The sequence below is a fragment of the Lytechinus pictus genome, chromosome 17, assembly GCF_037042905.1.
Source record: "Lytechinus pictus isolate F3 Inbred chromosome 17, Lp3.0, whole genome shotgun sequence".
Classification (NCBI taxonomy): Eukaryota; Metazoa; Echinodermata; class Echinoidea; order Temnopleuroida; family Toxopneustidae; genus Lytechinus; species Lytechinus pictus.
The window spans coordinates 48,080-69,247 of NC_087261.1; the positions used below are offsets into that span (position 1 = coordinate 48,080).

General features: G+C 34.7%; 1 protein-coding gene across 1 annotated transcript; it reads left to right on the forward strand.

The window, feature by feature from the left end:
* Positions 1 to 623: 623 nt before the first annotated feature.
* LOC129280003 (BAG family molecular chaperone regulator 2-like) lies at positions 624 to 14,422 on the forward strand. Its single transcript, XM_064112295.1, has 2 exons — positions 624 to 1,193; positions 11,073 to 14,422. Exons 1-2 carry the CDS (start codon positions 923 to 925, stop codon positions 11,444 to 11,446), a joined length of 645 nt encoding a protein of 214 aa, XP_063968365.1. The 5' UTR covers positions 624 to 922; the 3' UTR covers positions 11,447 to 14,422.
* The last annotated feature ends 6,746 nt before the right edge of the window (positions 14,423 to 21,168 follow it).

Here is a 21,168-nt window from a genome sequence, read left to right on the forward strand (position 1 = left end):
AGGAGCTACGAAAACTTCTTTGTAAACATTGTTTTACCAAGCGCTATAAATGATATTACATGCTTACGCTTGACATAAATTATTATAAAGGTATCTAGCAAGCAGATTGGAATGCTTCTGAAAATGCCGCTATATGATAATGTTTTTTAGCAGGCAAGGTTTTTCTCGGAAAGAGGAAATTCTCCTTCATCATATTAGAGTTAGTAAGTACAAATTAAACTATTATGTGTTTCAAATTAACCATATTCACCAGGCCTCTGTGAGGTGTGCAAAGTTTTTGAAACTATTGAACGTATATTTTATTTTGTTCAAAATATGAAAAAGAGATACGCTTATGTTTAATAATGATTATCATGCGTATAGCATTTCCATTTATTTGATTACATGATAGAAGAGCAATGTCGAATACATTCCTTGCTCACGGGCAATCATTTCTCATTTCTTACACGCGTTATTTACAATTATGTATTTTGGAATATTATATTGGATTGTAATTTTGTAGGACCTACAAAGTCAATGCGAGATGCGTCGCATTGATTTTTCTTTGACGACGACGTCCTACTTACCAAATTAATGCGACTGGCGCATATAATCTGGAAAGATCAAGATTGAAGAGCGCCATCATATTCAACAACAACAACACCAACAATTACGCAAGAAAGAGAAGTCGGCCTACTGCTGGACCTGGCTAAATTAGGGACTTCAGACTTCAATCGGTTTCGAGACGAAAATCATAAGACATCTACTATTAATAAGGAAATCAGCGGAATTCTCGTCATAAAATTTGTGAATCCTTTTCTGGTAGTAATTGGAGGATCTTTTCCATGCGTACAGACAGATAATCCAGCGTAGCCCGTCTGAGTTTGATAGTTTCTGAGCCGCGGCTGCTATCGCCTTATCGGGGTGGATCGGGCGGAACGCGATGGCCTGTATCGCTGGCAGTGGACGTGAGGTTGAAGAGAAGAAGGCCCAAAATGAGATGATACCTCCCTCTCCAAATAATTTTACAGATGATCATGATGGTGGAGGAGGCAAGCAGGCCAATGAATATCTGTTAAAGACTTTGGATGCTTTGGAAGTTCGTGTTGAGAAAATGAGGGAGACGGCCAGATCAATTGATGATGAAAAGACTCGTTTGTTGGACTCTCTAAACACAATGATGCAGAGCGAGGCTATTGATCATCTCTCAGAAGGTAGTTTGGTTATTTTGAATTCTTTATAGGGATAGTGCAAGGCTATTTCATGGGTAACCCAGGGAGCTCCGACTCGCTTTGCGTGCCGGAGCCCAGGAGTCGACCGTGCAAAACGAGGGAGCCACGGGACTGGGGTAGATTGAGGTCTCAATAGTAATTTAGTATGATGGTGGGCCCCACTCACACTATTGCGAGGTTAGTATGCTATACGAACCTCGCACAACCAACGTGTTTTTGTAGTGGATTTTAGAGTTGTCGTTACCATCGCTTCATAACGTGAATGATGTTAGCCGAAACCCATTCCGCTACTCACCATGGCTTTTTCTGGTAGAAAGCGTTCCATTATCAATTTTTAACATATTTTTTTAATTTAAAAAGGACACAAAAAAGAGCAAAATCGCTTATCTCCGCCTGGAAAGTATTTTTGCTGACGATAATACTTTTTGGAAAATATTCAAAACGATGACAAATTAAACAAAAAATATAGAAAATTCTATGTACCTTGAACAAAGCCCCGCAAGTGCTACCGTTCGTTTGTCATTTAACGTTCAACCAAAGTCTTTACAGTAAAAAGATTGAACACTTTGCCGACTTCGCGTAACGCTTTGCATCGATTTACGTGTAAGATAATTTCTGTGTCTAGTCTTTTAATTGTAGTGTCTTTGATATGAAGATAAATCGCGTGCCCTCTTTCGCTCATTAGACAAAAAATTTGAGAGCTAAAAAGGTAGCTCTCGTATTTTGTCAACGAGAAGAAAAATCAACGCTTAAATGACGCATTTTGAGGGATATTCATCAAATTATGAGGAATTGACTTCACATCGTTTCGTAAGTTTCGTAGTCCTGAGGACTTCATTCTGTAAGTCCTCGTATTAATTTTTCGTAAATTAATGTTATTTGTTGAATGCGCCGTGCCTTCAATTATTCTGTAGTCGGCGGCTGAGATGTAGCCGTGGGTGGGTGGGCCCCAAGTCTGCGCACCTAACAATTTGAGTTCAGATTTAACATGAATTTCTTCTTATTTCACAAAATCTTTCAGTCAATAATTATATAATATTGACTGGTCTTGAGGGGAACATCAAATATATTGCCAGCAAAAGAATCATATTGGCCCAAGTCTTTAGACGAGGGCAATATGGGTCTTTTAAGGGCAATATATTTGATGTTCCCCGAAAGGAGGGCAGTCAATATTTTTATTATCATCCAAACCAAGATTTGCAAGAAGATACTGATTTCTTTTCTATTTTTTATGACTTGACTTAATTGTGATTGTAAACACCTATGTTTTCGTGATGTAATTGCCACAAAATTTTCGTAATTGGACTGATCTAGAGGGAGAAACAGCAAATCTGCATTGCCGAACGCTCAGCGTTTGAACGTATTATATATATTCTCTCAGTCCCATATGTACTTTTGATCGTCACATATATCCGTGTGTATATTGCTCCCGACTAAGGTTTACGTTCGCTTCGGTGTCCGATCATGGCGGGTAAGGGGGATGGCGCCAGAGTGAAGTGCACCCCTAAAAGCAAGAAAAAGGTGAAACATACCAATCCAAATGATTCTGAATGTGATATAGCTGATGACACTGTAACGATTGATATGTCTGAACATTCACCTAATGATGATTATCACCTTCAAACAATTCTCACTAAATTACTCAAAACAAAAGAATTAATGAAAACAATGGAGACTGTCTGTAAAGAAACAATGGATAAAGTAGTGAATGTTCAATGTGAAAACATGCGTCGCCACATAGAAGAAAATGAATCAGCCAACATTCAACTTCAAAATTCTTTGGAGAGTAAAGAAAAAGAAACATATATTCTGGAGAAACAGCTACAGAATGAAATCGAGAAAAGAGAAGACGTGGAGCGCCAATTGAATATTCTCGAGCAGTATACAAGGAGAAACAGCATTATAATTTTTGGTGTGAAAGAGAAAATAGGTGAAGATACCGATCAAATAGCAATTGACATTGCCAAGGATCAGCTTGGGTTCAAGTTGAAAAAACACCACATCGATCGATCCCATCGAGTAGGTCAAAAAGATCCAACCAAGGCTAAACCCATCATCGATAAATTGTGTTCCTACAAACAGAAGACGCAATTTATGAAAGCGAAAAAGACATTGAAAGGGAGTGGAATTTCTATTCAAGAAGATTTGACACTGACAACCCTCAAACTCCTCAAGAAGACAAGCCAACACAAAAATGTAAACGCGGCATGGACAAGTGATGGCCGTGTTATCGCCTTGGTTAAAACGACAGATCCTAACACTTCAATGAAGAAACAAATCTTCAGAGAAAGTGACCTTCTTGCCTTATAAACTCTTTTAACGCTACAGTTTGTCTATTCCCTATATGGGCAATTTTAGTAGATCCTGAAAAACTGTGTTATATTAAATACCCTTCTATAATATTCACGAAACTGTTGTTTAAATCAAACCACATTGTATTTGTAACTCAACATTAATATATAATCATAAAGATTGTAATTTTATATTCTGCATCTGAATAACTCTTTGTATGTCTCAATACAACTTCAACCCGATAAATTTATGGGTTAAATTACTGTCTACAGTATATCCAATGTCTATCAACATATCATTGCTTTATGCATACTTACATTATTATATTATCATGTGTCTATATATTTGCTGAAGGCAAACCTAAAATTTACGAATTTTCCTCCAGATTATCCGAATTGTTTATGCGCTAAATAATATATAGTAATTGTTTTATACTTTTATATTCTATTTCATTATTATACACCATTATATTGTTTAGATCTTTGCTTATAGTGTGTACATATTCTATATTCGATCTTTAATGGGCTTTTGTATATGTTTTTCCCGTGTATTTAGTCTCTCAAAGTCATATTGTAACAATTGCCATTTCCACTTTAAGAACATGTCTTTAGATACCAATGCCAGTGTCTTAACGATAGTACATGTAGTGTACTGCATAAACGAACAATGTAAATCCTTAGATGGTTGAGTCTTTAAACATGTCTTTTTCTGAAGAAGAACTCAAATCTAATGAATGCCACTACTATTTACCCGATGAGTTTAATTCCTGTCATAAAAACAACAAGTCTTATTTCAGCTTACTACATTTAAATGCCCGGAGTTTAAGTCGCAACTTTGACAATGTATCTAATCTACTTAAATCCCTGAACAATTGGCTATCCATCATTGGAGTAAGTGAATCATGGTTAAACCCTAATTCTCCTACTTTATTCAATTTAGAAGGTTATCAGATGTTACGGTCGGACAGATTACATGGACGTGGAGGAGGCGTAGTATTATATGTAAAAGAAGATATTTCCTTTCAATTAACGACCCCTCTGTCCGAATCACCAGACTTTGAGATGCTTTTTGTAGAAATTACCAATGTCAAATGTAAAAATGTAATTGTAGGAGTAGCATATCGTCCTCCCGGTACGAATATTGAATCATTCACTCTTCAATTAGAATCATGTATCAGTAATTTTTCGAAAGGTGGTAAACATATTTATCTAATGGGCGACTTTAATGTAAACTTACTTACAAAAAACGACCAGACTTTTAATACATTCATGTCGTTTCTGAATAGTTACGCCCTCTATCCATTAACAGATAAGCCTACCAGAGTATCCCCGACATCCGCATCGCTTTTAGATAACATTTTCACAAATGTTGCAAGAGAAGATTTCAAAAGTGGTATTTTATACTCTGATATATCAGATCACCTTCCTATTTTTACAATATCAAGAAAAACACAAGGGAAACGATGTGAATCTAATGAATATTTTAATAGACAATATTCAATCGAAAATATAAACTCCCTTAAAATTGACCTTATAAAAGAAACCTGGTCAGATGTATTTCAAGAAACACATGACGTGAACATAGCATATGACCTTTTTCTTCAAAAATTTAAGGAATGTTATGATAAAAATATACCTTGTTTGCTCAAAAAGAAAAGAACTAATAATATTCATAATCCCTGGATTACTAATGCGATAATGAATTCTATCCGAAAAAAGAACCGATTATATAAGTTGTATATACGCAATCCTAGCAATACCGTCCAACATAACATATTTAAGGCTTATCGTAACAAACTAACAGCCTTTATTAGAGCATCACGCAAAATGTATTATACAAATAAACTTTAAAAAAGAGTATCGGGAAATATGTCTGCTACCTGGTCCATCTTAAACAATATCTTAGGTAGGGGCAAAAGAACAGATTTCACAAAAGAAATGTACTCTGAAAAAGAAAAGACACGTGACCCACAGAAGATTGTAAACATCTTAAACAAATATTTTGTAAACATAGGGCCAACGTTATCAAAAACTTTAATAACTAATGAGCACTCTTTTAAAGATTTTTTACCTGAACGAGCTGAAAACTCGATATTTTTCAAACCCGTAAGACCACACAAAGTTATATCCATAGTAAAATCCTTTAAAAATACCAAAACTTGTAGTCATGACGATATTAACTCACTTATCTTAAAACAAATAATCTTTTTTATAGCTGAACCACTATGTCATATTTTCAACTTATCATTGTCTCTTGGATGCTATCCGAATTCTTTCAAATTAGCACGGGTCGTACCAATATTCAAAAAGGGAAATCGTATCCAATGTGAAAATTACCGACCTATATCTATCTTACCCTCTTTATCTAAAATCTTAGAAAGAATAATCCATATCCAGGTATATAATTTTTTTAGACAAAAACAAATTACTTTGCCCCGCCCAATATGGTTTTAGGAGACAACATTCAACTGAATTAGCAGTTTTGGACTTATATGATAGAATAACCAAATCCCTTGCAAAAAAACAATATATAACTGGATTATTTTTGGACCTTTCAAAAGCGTTCGACACGCTTGATCATTCAATATTAATACATAAACTTGAACGTTATGGTATAAGGGGTACGCCTCTTGCATGGTTCAAAGATTATTTAAAGAACAGAATTCAATAGACTGAGGTCGACTTAAATAAATCACAAATTTTAGAACTCCAGTGTGGCGTCCCACAAGGATCCATTCTTGGGCCGCTTCTTTTTATAATATATGAACGACATTGTAAATTCTTCCAAAATGCTTAGCTATGTGTTATTTGCAGATGATACGACACTATTATATTCTCATCATGATTTTAATAAAATGATCGTCACTATCAATGTAGAATTACGTAAACTAACCAACTGGCTACAATGTAATAAGTTATCTCTAAACCTCAGTAAAACCAATTATATTATATTTCACAACCCAATCAAAAAGATTATGGAAGACCAGTGCCAAATCTTAATAGACAATACCCTAATTGAAAGGAAAACTAATGTTAAATTTCTTGGCGTTGTTCTCGATCAACATTTAAACTGGCATTTGCATTTTCAGCATCTAAGAACTCATATTTCTAGAATTATTGGTATAATGTTTAAACTTAAAGATACGTCTATTATACTATTGTACAATTCTTTCATATTATCTTATTTATCTTATGCTAATATTGCGTGGGGTTGTGGAACCAAAAGAAATGTTAATTCCTTATTGCTACTGCAGAAAAAGAGCCATAAGAATTTGCACAGGTTCTCCTTACTTAGCCCATACTGATCCAATTTTCAAAAAACTGAACATATTAAAAATATCTGATATCAATATCTTACAAACTGCAAATTTTATGTTCAATTATACTAATCACTTGGTTCCAAGCAATTTTAATTCAATGTTTATACGCAATACCCAGGTTCATGAACACAATACCAGAGGTTCTAACAATTTTCATCTTAGTAATCCCAAAACAGTACTTGCTTATAAATCCATCAGACATAGAGGACCTGATGTTTGGCACTCGCTGCCTTGTGAAATTAAAAAATGTTCTTCGCTTTATTCTTTTAAGCGTAAGCTAAAAAACACATTTTATCATCATATGACTCATAAATCTTCTTAAAGTGTATTTTGATAATTTATATATTGTTACACTGGCTTCCAGTTCCCGATGGGGGAGGGGGGGGGTTAGGAAATTTGTATTTATATTTTTTTCATCCTGTTCATGTCATCATTATTTTTAACCTATGCCAATGTATATGTATTGTCATGATGGCACTCGGGGCCTGCCTCGTCAAGACCTTTCGGTCTTTTGCAGTCTCCCAAATTTCATTTTATATTTACATGTATGTATGTTTATAAATTGTTTTGTTATTATGTATTTCTCTGATCAATATTGTATCTTGTATTTTTATTGAATAGAATTTGAATAAATTGAATTAAGATATCTAGAGCAAAAATCATGATAACAGTGATATCTTTTAAGAATAGAGTTCTGTTGTGTCATGATAATATCAGTGTCTAGGCTCTGCACTTTACCATTATGACGTACTTGCAAGCACCCAGATCCAGCGTTGTCTTTATTATGACGTAGATCGTTGGTGCGCGGAACATTATGAAGCGTTTCACTTCATTCGCATCTTCAAAGGCCCGGATGTGAGACCAGGGAAAATACAAAGGTATATTTTGCGTCGTCTCTGCGTGCAAAGTCAATACACGCATTGAGACCGAGGAAAATACAAACAATATACCTACATGTATCCTTTCCTGATATTCAGAAAATGTAGGGCAATACGACTTTGTTAATGACCAGCTCAGATGTCTGATACGGGTGATAATGTTCCTTATAATAAGTAAGTGTACCAAATTTCTCATTAAAAAAATGAAAGAAAATATATAGGTTTTTCTTAAAAAAACCTTGGTCTGTCATTTTCAGATTGAAAAAAAATGGTACTCCATGTCTGCGCACTCATTCACTTTGCACACGATTCAGGGATTTTGATGAAGAAGGCTGCATTTTGAGGCCGTCACATGAAATGCCCTAAATTCATTATTTTTCCATCATTTTGAGTTGGATTTTTTTTACGAATAGACATACAGTCTATGTATTGCATGTGTAGAGTTCGTGCTCCTTGCGCGTTGCGTATAGATCTTCTTTCACTAGAATCGCGCAGATATGCGTGTGCGCAGACAAGGGGGACTGCGCAGACATGGGGGAACTTGCCATAATCTTAATAAAATGTGGAAACAAATTATGCACTTACCACAATTATATGGATGAAGGTCTATCGTGACACACAAATCCTGACATCGAGGCACAGACTGAAACCTAAAAAAAAAAAAAAATATAGCCTCAGTCTTGATCGCCCATTTTGTTTTGAATTTTGAAAGAAGGAGAGGTATTGCGACAGAACTTTTTGTTTTTTTGAGGTTCCAGTCTGTGCCTTGATGTCAGGATTTGTGTGTCACGATAGACCTTCATCCATACGTCGTGGTAAGTGCATAATTTCTGTTTCCACTTTTTATTAATTGAGACCCCAATCTACCCCCAGTGTCTCCCTCGTTTTGCATGGTTGACTCCTGGGCTCCGGCCCGCAAAGCGGGCCGGAGCCCAGGAGTCAACCATGCAAAACGAGGGAGACACTGGGGTAGATTGGGGTCTCAATTAATAAAAAGCTCCCTGGGTTATTTCATGGGATGAGCCTGAGGGCACAATGTCTTAAACTTCTGTAAGATTGTTAATTTGTCATTTACCTATTTTGTTTATTTCCTTTGACTTGTGTTTTCTTCAGGTGTATTACATTTCTGTTCTGTCTAGACTTTAGTTCATTTGCATTTCTTTTCAGTACTGCCCTTGCAGTCTGGACTTAGGTCATTTGAGTTTAATGATATTCAGTTGTCATTCATAGACTCTGAATGCCTTTCCTGTGTTTCTCTTGTCATCTTCATTCCTTCTCTATTCTCTCTTCAGGTGTTCCACTCATTCCATTTCTCACCTGACTCCTTAGTTTCTACTTCCATTATTACATAATCACCAGACATCTTTGTCATCCCATCTCATTCCTTATTGGTTTATCTTATGAATTGGGTTCTTACATTTTAGTTCGATCCTTCCATTTTTTTTAGTTTGATTGGTTGTTATTTCTAATTTAAATATTTATGTAAATTATACTGTGATCCAAAGTTAAGCTGAGGCAAAATAGCCCAGATATTAAACAGTGTACAACCAGACTCCTTCGGTTTAAGTTCTCTTCATTTTGCGTCTGCTTCATTCCCCTTCAGTTTGATGATTTAGAACTTCATTTATTTTCAACTCCAAACATATAATTTTCTTCAACCCTACACTTCCACTAAAGAGTTGATCTGTTGATTTTCATTTTCCAATTGAATCATGTGACTTTTAACTAGAGTACCGTAGTATTGATTTTTAGCTCTTTTTTTTTTTGCTCTTTTTTTTTGGGAGTACGTACATGATTCAGTTTTTCAAGTTTAGCCTCAGACCTTTTTTTCTTGATATTTTCTTCCTCATATTTTTTTTAATGAAATTTTCAGTGTTGTGCTTGTTTAATTTTCTCTTTTTATTCAAATCGACTTCCCTTTTTGTTAGGGTGAACTTGTCATTTAACCAGTTTTTCCTTACCACGTCCACATTCATTCAATGTTTTATCAAACTTTGAACATTCAAGAAAATGAAAAATTCATTGTATAATCCAAATTTTGATGAAGTTTTCAATGCTTGTTTGATTGTAGATCAACTCATATTATTTTACATATAGGCCTACATACAGGAAATTTATGTAGGCCTAACATTATTTTACGCTGCAGTGCTCCTAATACTGTAGTAATGTGTTGATTTGAGTCTATTTCTTGGGTCAAATAGTATTAAATGAAAAGGCATATCTCCTTGTACTTTTAAAAGGCCATTCTTGTTATATTTTGTCATCAGGTGACTCCCGTTAATGAGATATGTAGATCTTGAAATGATTTTATAATCCAAACTTCTCAGATGAATGCGACATAATAATTTCCACATAAAAGCACATCATAGACATAGATATAAAATTTCTTAATTCTACATTGTGGAGAAGTAACTAAAAGCCAGAGACCTATAAAAGGATGACTTCCCTTGTAAAAAACATCAATTATTCTTGGGAAATATTGCAGGAAACATCTGATACTGTACTTACATCTTTGCAATCAATCAATCAATCAATCAAGGTAAAATTAATTTGATTTGTACCTGGGTGTGTATGTTTGATTTACCAACTCTTATGTCAGATCACAAAGCCAGGCATTCTATTGTTGATTCATTCTCGGATGTTTCCGATTCGTAGTGTAGTGTAGTATGTTCCTATATTGATTGATTTTCTGACCTACATGTTCATGCACACATCAATTTGCCCTTTTTTGGTTAAACATGAAAAAAATATAGAGAATGGTGAAACATAATTAAATGGTAGATTAAGTGTGCCTATTTAAGGAGGAATCATTAAAGGACAAGTCCACCCCAACAAAGAGTTGATTTGAATAAAAAGAGAAAAAATCTAACAAGCATGAAACTGAAAATTTCATCAAAATCGGATGTAAAATAAGTGTATTTTTACAAAACAGTTACCTTGCACATTCTGGTCTGCAAATGAGATTAATGACATCATCCACTCACTATTTCTTTTGTATGTTAAATATATGGTTCAGTCAAGTTGGTCCATACTCTCATATCTGTAAGAAAATGAAATAATTCAAAAAATAAAAAACAAATGAAATAGACATACATGTAGTGTCAGTGAAGGACATCATCGACTCGCTCATTTGATTGTCCCTTAATTGTGCATCACTGTTTTGTGAAAAATAAGCGAAACTGTAAGATGTCATAACTTTCTTATTTTACGCCGGATTTTGATGAAATTTTCACCGTTATTCTAGTTTGATTTTTCTCTAATTCAAATCAACATTTTTCTGGGGTGGACTTGACCTCAAATAGAATTAAAAGAAATAAATTCATGTCGTTTGGGTAACATTTGATTTTTTTCTCTGTTTTCTTCTGACTCTAGCGGAGCGCGAGGAGCTTGGACTTTACATCGACCGTCTTATCACTCGCTGCTTGACAGTCGACATCAACATCCAGACAATCCGGACACCTGCCCAGGAGGAATCCCTATTGAAGGTCAAAGGTTATCTGCGTGATCTCATCGACACTTTACAATCTAACCTGGAGCAGAGTAGCCAACGGGTCAAGCTCTATCTGAACAGTTGCCTTGGTGGGACCGAGCTGGGGCCTGTTGATGAGAGGTTCCAGGGCGCCCTCTTAGGTTGTGCTGCCGAGGACCAGAAAATGATCAGGAAGAAATTGCAGGAGATCAAAGACTCCTTAAGTGAGACTAATGCCTTTATATCAAGGCTTCAAGCTCTTAAATTAGATTTATAATGCAAGGCTATGCTAAATATTTCATTTCTTTAATCTGTTACCTACTGGAAGAACTGGAAGAAGCCCTTTGGAATCACACAAGTTAATAGTGATTGTTGATTTTTTACTTTCAATGCTCATAATTCTGCGGTTCTTTTCATTAATGTGTGAGACTACATGTATTTTAACATAAATGACATCCTTGAGGAATAAAATCTTAACATAATGAATTATCCCAATGTGTATAATGTTCAAGCCTTTCAGAGTAAACTGTTTATTGTTTTGTTTGTTATTCATGGCAATATAAACATCAAACCATTCCTTTTAGTAGAGTTTAAGTAAATATGTTATTTTAACAACTCAGGTTTGCCAAATGAGAAATTGTGTTATAAATGCAGAATATTATATAAAATCAGGAATATATATCTGGATAACAGTACTTGTCCCTTTTCCCACTTCTTAACAGTACTGTTTTAATACAAAGGGGATGAAATGTTTTTAAATGTTTTGACCCATCATTAGTAGGCTAGCTATTAAAGCCAACCCAAGACCTTTTAATTCCCGAAACTAGGAAGTGGTGTTGATATCATTAAGCTGATTTCTGATAATCCAGTAATTAATCTTGATTGTACAAATCATTTGATTGTTTACAATCATGGCAGGGCATCAAGTGACAAAAAGGGTAATTGGTCCCAGGCCTAATACTGTATTGGTAACATTTGATCTCCCCCCCCCCCCCCCCATTCCTGGCGAGAACTTTGCAGAATCCAGCTACTCAATGTATGAGAGAATGATTAGCTGAGCATTAATGCTGATGTCAGCAAATTGTCATCTTTTTTCCATAAAGGGCAAAAAACAAAAACAAACATCTTTATGAGGAGATACTTTAAAATTACAGAATATGTAGGACCACAACTTTCCATGATAAATATTACAATCAAATGAGAATAGCAAATATGTCTTTATGTTCTCTTCGTGCCTGTGCAGTACGCATTATATAATTTGTTGTGTATTTACATCTTTGAGATATTGAATATTTGCTCTGAAGTTGAACATGTACCTCTGAACTAACTTGCGAATAATATGGTTGCTTACATGTTTGCAGTGATTTTTATTTTTAGGCTTATATGGGTTTTTTTCTTTTTACATTTTCAGATTAACTAAATAATGGATTCATTAATATTTGATAATTTATAAGAACATTTAAAGGGGAAGTTCATCGTCATGATATTTTTTAATGAAAATGTACAAATTAAAGGAATTAGTGAATGATGGTTTCAAATAAAGAGAGTTTTTTTTTTTTTATTATGAAGAACTTTCTCTTTATTGATGATAATCATAATGCAAAAAAAATGTTTTTAGCTTTTATTCTCACATTTCATCCTGTGTTTCTTTGCTTTCTGGTCCTGTTAGACCATTCATATTTTTTGAACTAGAGGAAATTCATTCCATTACAATGCATGTTGTCATTTATCTCTCATTCCCACCCAGCCCTGTAGCATACCGGTACACTGTACATTATTAATTGCATGTCTGTGGACAACTGTGTACAGAAGCTTACAATCAAATTTTGGGATATAGATTACATGTACATGTATATACAAGGTGGGCTCAGTATTACTATCCCATGTTGGCTTCGAGATGGACACAGATCATTCTCATATTCATATTGTAGATATTAAGCATACATATATGTAGCATTTCCCAAGATAATAATACAGTACCTGGTAAGCATTTACTGTATACAGCGCCATCCACTGGCGTTTATCCATGATGTCATACCTTCAAGGGAGGGGGGGGGGTTGAAACAATTATAAAGATAATCTCCCCCCCTCGAATAATAGATTTATTTCCAATTCGTCCAATTGCCAATTCGTCTACTATCATTTGGTCTACCATCAGTTCGTCCACTCACCACATGGTCTACTTTCATTTAGTCTAATAACCAGTTGGTCCAATATCCATTTTATTATAGTCCATATACCATTTGGTCTACTTAAATTAAAGTGTTAAATGCAAAATGAATGAAAAGAAAATGGGTATTAGACCAACTGGTTATTAGACGAAATGGTAATAGACAAACTGGGTATTAGATGAAGTGTTGATTGGACCAAATGGTTATTAGACCAAATGGTTGTTAGATGAATGTTGATAGACATAATGACATTAGACTTAATGAAGGTAGACCATGTGGTGAGTGGACGAGTTGGCAGTAGACGAATTGGCAATTTACCGAAAAATAGGTTCACTGCTTGGATTTATGCCAAAGGTGTCTTCAATAGAGAAATAATCTGTTCCATGGCACTTTACCCCAGTTTTAGGTTGAGTTAGGGTGTCATCAATAGAGAAATAATCTGTTCTATGGCACTTTACCCCAGTTTTAGGGTGAGTTAGGGCGTCATCAATAGATAAATAATCTGTTCCATGGCACTTTACCTCAGTTTTAAGTTGAGTTAGGGGGTAATCTATGAAAATCAAACCAAACTCCAATCCTAATTTCTTGTATCATACCGCACCGGTAATCCTTTCTTTGCCAATTGCCTTAAAAATTGCAGCTTTTTACTTTTTTTGATGAGGGCAAAGTATTTTGAAGTATAGTTCATTTATTTTAGATATGATGTCAAAACTAATCAAGCTGTTTGGTTGGTAACTTGTGAAATTAAAGTAAGCATAATTATTGTCAGAAAAATCAATATAAAGTAATCATCTAGGATAAGCCCCTTTGTATTAAAAAAAAAAAGAAAGATGTTGTAAAATAGACATTTCTGAGAAGTATGTGCATGTATGTTAAACAGAAAGTTTGCTTTGAAAATACCAATACCCCTATGTAATTCATCGTTTTCTTTGTAAACTTTCATGGAGTGCAATATTTATCTGACTCTTATCTGTTTTACTCTTTTTTTTTATGCCAAAAATTTCATGCATCCTACTGTATTATTCATTGTACAAAAGTGCTACTTTGTACATTCGCAAATTAAATTATTTGATTGCTTTTCATGTTGGTCTTTATGCCTGTCAATTTTGTGTTGATTATTGGTTGGAGTGTATTGATATTACCAGACATAAACTTAGTTTTCCTTTTGGAATTAAAGATGTGGTACATACATGGATATGTTTTCTTAGATTCTCATTTTTGGAGTTACAGAATTGGCCCAGGTCAAAACTCACAATAAATCACAAGGAAAGTCTGTAATAAACCAAATGTTATTTTGGGCTTAAAGAATATCCATAGCCAAGGTCTTGGGGGTGGGGGGGGGGGTACATCAAGGTGCCCCTAGGAATTCATGTTTGCAAAATATCCCAGGTAAGTTAGAGTTAAATCACTTGTAGTTGATCAATTATTAAGCAATTTATTGTGTAGATCTGCTTTTTCAGGTAGCATATAAGACTTGATATTTATTGTGTCCTACTGAAATGTATTGTTTTTGGTTGGGTATTAACTCATAAATGACAACATTGACAGTGTTATGTTCATTTTATATGAGTTGGCCTTACAGCATATCAGTAAGACTACCCTGTTCACACAGCCAAATCTCTTCTCACTGGTATGCCATGTAAATGATCTCAAGCATACCAGTAAGACTACCCTGTTCACACAGCCAAATCTCTACTCACTGGTTTTCCATATAAATGACCTCGAGCACACCAGTAAGACTACCCTGTTCACACAGCCAAATCTCTACTCACTGGTTTGCCATGTAAATGACCTCAAGCACACCAGTAAGACTACCCTGTTCACACAGCCAAATCTCTACTCACTGGTATGTCATGTAAATGATCTCAAGCATATCAGTAAGACTACCCTGTTCACACAACCATATCTCGTCTCACTTGTTTGCCATGTAAATGACCTCAAGCACACCAGTAAGACTACCCTGTTCACACAGCCAAATCTCTACTCACTGGTATGCCATGTAAATGATCTCAAGCACACCAGACTACCCTGTTCACACAGCCATATCTCTACTCACTGGTTTGCCATGTAAATGACCTCAAGCACACCAGTAAATCTCTACTCACTGGTATACCATGTAAATGACCACAAGCACACCAGTAAGACTACCCTGTTCACACAGCCATATCTCTACTCACTGGTATGCCATGTAAATGACCTCAAGCACACCAGTAAGACTACCCTGTTCACACAGCAATATCTCTACTCACTGGTTTGCCATGTAAATGACCTCAAGCACACCAGTAATAATATAGGGTATTTATATTGCGCACATATCCACCTTGTTAGGTGCTCAAGGCGCTCCTATATTACCCGGCTAAGCTAAGTAAGATCTCAAGCACACCAGTATGACTACCCTGTTCACACAGCCAAATCTCTACTCACTGGTTTGCCATGTAAATGATCTCAAGCACACCAGTATGACTACCCTGTTCACACAGCCAAATCTCTACTCACTGGTATACCATGTAAATGACCTCAAGCACACCAGTTTGACTACCCTGTTCACACAGCCATATCTCTACTCACTGGTTTGCCCTGAAATGATCTCAAGCACACCAGTATGACTACCCTGTTCACACAGCCATATCTCTACTCACTGGTATGCCATGTAAATTATCTCAAGCACACCAGTAAGACTACCCTGTTCACACAGCCATATCTATACTCACTGTTATGCCATGTAAATGACTCAAAAATGTGTTAGAACCCCACTCTACATGGTTGGACTCTTGATTTTAAAATCACAAAGGAAAAGGATTTGATAATTGACAGTTTAGACAGCTCTAATTTATATGGTATTCAATCAGAGAATTGGGTCTATTATTGGTCTATGCCTACTTTGTCTACAAACCATTTGGTCTCGTTACAAAGAAGTCCATTTACAATTTCGTCCAATTTCCATTTAAATCTAGGCTATACCCATTTCGTCAAATATTCACTTAGTCGAATACACTGTACAGTCCATGCGTCCCAGAAGAAAGGAAACCGGATACCCACAATTACATCCTTTTTCGTCAAAGGCAAATTGATAATGATATTTAATTTACAACATACAATTCCACTATTCCTCTACATTTTAATACCTTATATGTGACGAACACTTCACACGTTAATGAGCTAGAAGAGTTGGAAAATTTGATGTCAAAATCAGGTTCCGCAGAAAAATTGAACAAGATTGGTTCTTGATGGCATTTATGCTAATTGGATCATTAGCATTTCTTTTTTATTCTTTGATAAGTTTCTCTCACTGATCCCTGAAATGAAAGTGGACTCAGATTCACACACGAGTTTCTGCACAAATTATACCTGATAGGTCTCATTTATTGTTAGCCGGATTGTGAGCAATCTGCCATCCCTTAATGATTTGCTAAGCTGTTGGTCTCAAATATTAACGTTGAGATTCCACCGACTCTTACAGTACGTATCAAATTCATCGTAAAAATATAATAACTGTGAAATCTATCTCTGAAAACGGGTTTCCTTTTTGGTTGGACGCACTGTATACAGAATAGAGAGATTCAGTGAGATTGACTCTTTTTGACCCAATTGTCATTTGACAAAATAGTTTTTAGACTAAACAGAAATTTGACTACATGTATAAAGCTTTAGACTATTAATGAGAATCAGACTTGGTGGGTGTTTAGACCACGGAAGAGTAGACCAAATGGTAAATAGACTGAAATGACAGATTAAATGGGTTTCTCCCAGACTTTTTGAATAGCAGACCAAGCGAGTACAATGTAATAATGATCGTCGGGGGGGGGGGGGGGAGCTCAGTACCCATAATGGGGCACTCCTTTGATACTTATTAAAGGGATGCTCCAGGCTGAAGGTAATATGATATTATAAACAAATAAAGAAAAATTAGACAAACAAAACACTAAAAATTTGAACAAAATCAGACAAGGAATAACAAAGTTATGGCATTTTAAAAGATTTGCATTATTCCGGCGAAACAGTTCTAGGCATGTCTTCATGAATATTCAATGAGCGAATTAATGATGTCATATCCCTACTTGTCCTTTTGTATTTTATTCTATGAAATTAGGTTATTCAATTTTTTTCTACCAAGAACTGAAAAAAATTGGATTGACAAGTGATTTAATGCATTAGATATTCATTGCTGCAACTTATTTCATTATAAAGGAGACACATTGTTCATATAATGAAAAAAACATGTAATAACATAAGAAAAAGGAAAGTGTAGACGTGACATCATCAGTCCACCTCATGAATTTTCATGATGATGTGCATATAACTATTTTCACAAAGTATTGCTAAACTTAAAAATTCAATAACTTTGATAACAATTTTGAAGAAATTTTCAGCATTTTACTCAGTGAATTTTACTCTATTTAGTTATAAATATTTTCAGCCCGGAGCATCCCTATAAGGAGTCGGGGCTCCCCAATATAGGGGAGATCAGACTATTTCACTTTGAGCACAGAACAATAAATGAAGACACTCATATGAAGAAATATAATTCCTTTACTTTTTAATTTTATTATACAAGTTTATGACTATAATCTTTCAAATAATGAATTCATTCGATGATTTTATACAAAAATCTCTCACAATATCTCTTTCCTTTTGAATTCATTGGAATTGATTTATCAATACAAAACAAGGCAAAAAAAAGGTGATATCATACTAGTATGATTCTGAATAGCAATACATCTACTTATTCTTGTCAGACGTGTCACACTTCACAATGTATATTAAACAATAAGAAGAAATTTTATTAGTATTAAGAGATATATACTAAGAAAACTCCCTCTGAATTGCTTATTCAAGTCAATTCCTTTCCTTCTATCTTAATAGACCAATAACAAATTTAATGCATATAATTTTAAGTACATACTTGTAGATCAACAAACATAAAGGGCAGCAACACTGGCAAAGTGTTGATGCCCTCAGTCTATGTTCATTGATGTAGATGGAGAGGAGTGAAACCTGTTCAAAGCTTGTCATAAGTCTCATGCAGAAAATTTAACAATGCTGGTAAAATCGGATAATTATCATGACATCTAAGTCAAAGAAAATGCAGTGACTTCTAATTTTGTTTGTAAGACTTTTATTTTATTTATTTTGAAAAAGTGTCCTCTCTTGGAAATTCATTTGTTTTCCTCAATAACAGTCAGTAGGCAGGTCCCCAAAAAGTGGCTTCTTTCATCCAAGTGATATTCATGACTTGAGAAGTTTTGCATATTTAATGAGCTTGATGCGGACCAAAACACCTCTTTTCATTCTGTCATTGCTGCTCTAATTGTGCATCGAATTTCATGATTCTGGTATCATTGTAAAGAAGAAGAATCATTCTTTCAGGTCATGTGTTTGTATTTATTCAAAGATTTTGTAATATAGGTTAAAATTGTGATCTAAAATATGCTACAAAATAATTATTTTCACCTGACAAAAGCTGCTATTTTCACACTTTATTTTTGTTTGAGCCGAAATGATTTTTATATCATGATAAAGCTGAATATGTATGCTTTAAAATGGTATAGGTTTCAAAATAAGAATTGGTTTAATCGGGTCAAGATCACACTTTTCATTGTCCAAGTACATAAAGCAGCTTGAAAACAAGAATACTGCACTCTGATTGGTCATAGGGACCACACAGTGGCAAATTCCAACGGTTCCACTGCCTGGGTTCATGGGAAGGTCCCACTTCCCATGTGGTAATCTCCTCAAACTACCCGCGCCTGTTGTTCTGTGAACCTTATCCAGCCAATCAGAACTCTGGATTTCATGCAAGTACAAAATTTCAGAAATCTCGTCTTGTACCTTGGTGGGAAAAGTGTGATCTTGACCCGATTAAAAGATGCCGCATATCAAAAGTAGCATTGTGAGAAAGTACAGAAGTTCAGCTTTATGGTGATATATATATCATTGAGGCTCAAAATAAAACGTTTTGCACAATTTGCAAAAGAAAACAGAGGAAGAAAATTCAGTTTTGAGGCACATTTTCAGGCCAGAAATTCACTTATTTATCAAACTATTGTATACAAAATAAATGACCATTGTGAAACATTTACTCTATCTGAAGGTGCAATGATATTTCATTTAACTAGAGGTTAAAACAGGTAAATTATTAGAGAAAGAAAATCTCACGAATCACGAGATTTTGCAAGGAGGAGGATTCAGCCACGAGATGATTTGGATGAAACTGGCCTTTTTGCTCATTAGCATAGGGACCTGCGGTCTGACTGATAAAGGCCTTTTATACACTTTAATTACCTTATGTATTTAGTTATTGTATATAAGAAAGCTATATACAAAAATTATTTCCAGCAAGAAATTTCTTCCCCTTTCACGGATTGAGAAATGATTTCATTCCCCTACCCCCCCCCTAAAAATGAATAAATTTAAAAAATGCAAAATAAATAAATCAGATTAATTTCATAAAACATAAAATAACAATACAAGTATGTCTTTAAGGAATTCAAACAATGACTTTACTCAATTGAGTGACCTATTGTTTGAGATGGTTAAATAAGAAAAAGTAGCTAATTATTACAAAGAAAAGATATCTATTTTTTATACATTTTGCATCAGTTCAAATACAGTATGAATGGGACAAGATAAATTTTCTCTAAATGCCTTATCATAATAATAATTGCATCATTTCATGTTTTAAGTGTGGAAGCCATTAACGTATTTGATCAACTTTAATGCAATCTTTTAAAAAGGACCAGGTTACATTATATACTATAAAGAAAATTTAAAGAAAGATTTCATTCACACTTCATACAAACATGTAGGAGCTGAATGTAGAATCCTCTACAGAAATAGACAAATTAAAGAAAAATGCATTATAAATGAACTTGGATACATGCATTAGCCTAATGTTCATCCACATGCCATTGTGTTGAGGAAATAGAGGAAAAAATCAAGAATGAAATAATGATAAAACATATCTTATTGTGGTCTAAGTACATAATGTACTGGTATTGTTTACAAAATCACTTTCTGAATGGGAATAAAGAATGAAAAACAATTCAAACATTAAAATTGTCTACCACGACAAATAAATGAAGGCTAAGCATGATGTGTAGAAACAGAGTAAAAGTGAGCAAAGATACACACATGTACAAACACAGAAACAATAATTCAATTACATAGTACCTGAATCTAGAATAAATATAATCACCCTAAATGAATATATACCAAGTATATCATAAAATAGTAAATCAAAGAAGTACATATCTGATATAATGTCAAATTAGAACTCAAATTTGTTTGCATGAATATTATACTAAAGACACAGAGCGTTTGACCATCACACATTCTTGAAAGCAAGGATGACACTATGCAGGGGCAGAACTATAAGAGGTAAAGGGGGGGGGGGAGATCATCAAATAGAAAGGTATTCAATTCAATCAAGAAAAAAAATACCTAATGAAAATCCCCTAGCACCAGCCCTTGACTAGCTTAAGTGGGCTCAGCAATGATATAAACACATGTAGTGACAAACTATACCATTTATCTATAAAGACAAAAAGTTTGGTTTTCCCTTTTTAAAGAGTAGCATGTATTCCTATTCACAACGGCCATTACAAGTGGACATCTATGTTTGGGACTTTAATACCACATTTAATGACACAGACATATTCACTACAGTGTACTATTCTTCAGATTTCTATGCATGTTGACAGGGAATGTTATTACATGTGAAAAACAATTTTCCTTTCTATTTTATGATTGTACTACCATACCTAGCAAAGTTAGTATTAATTCGAAATCTGCAGTCAATCAAGTAGAATAAACAATTCCTCCATAATAA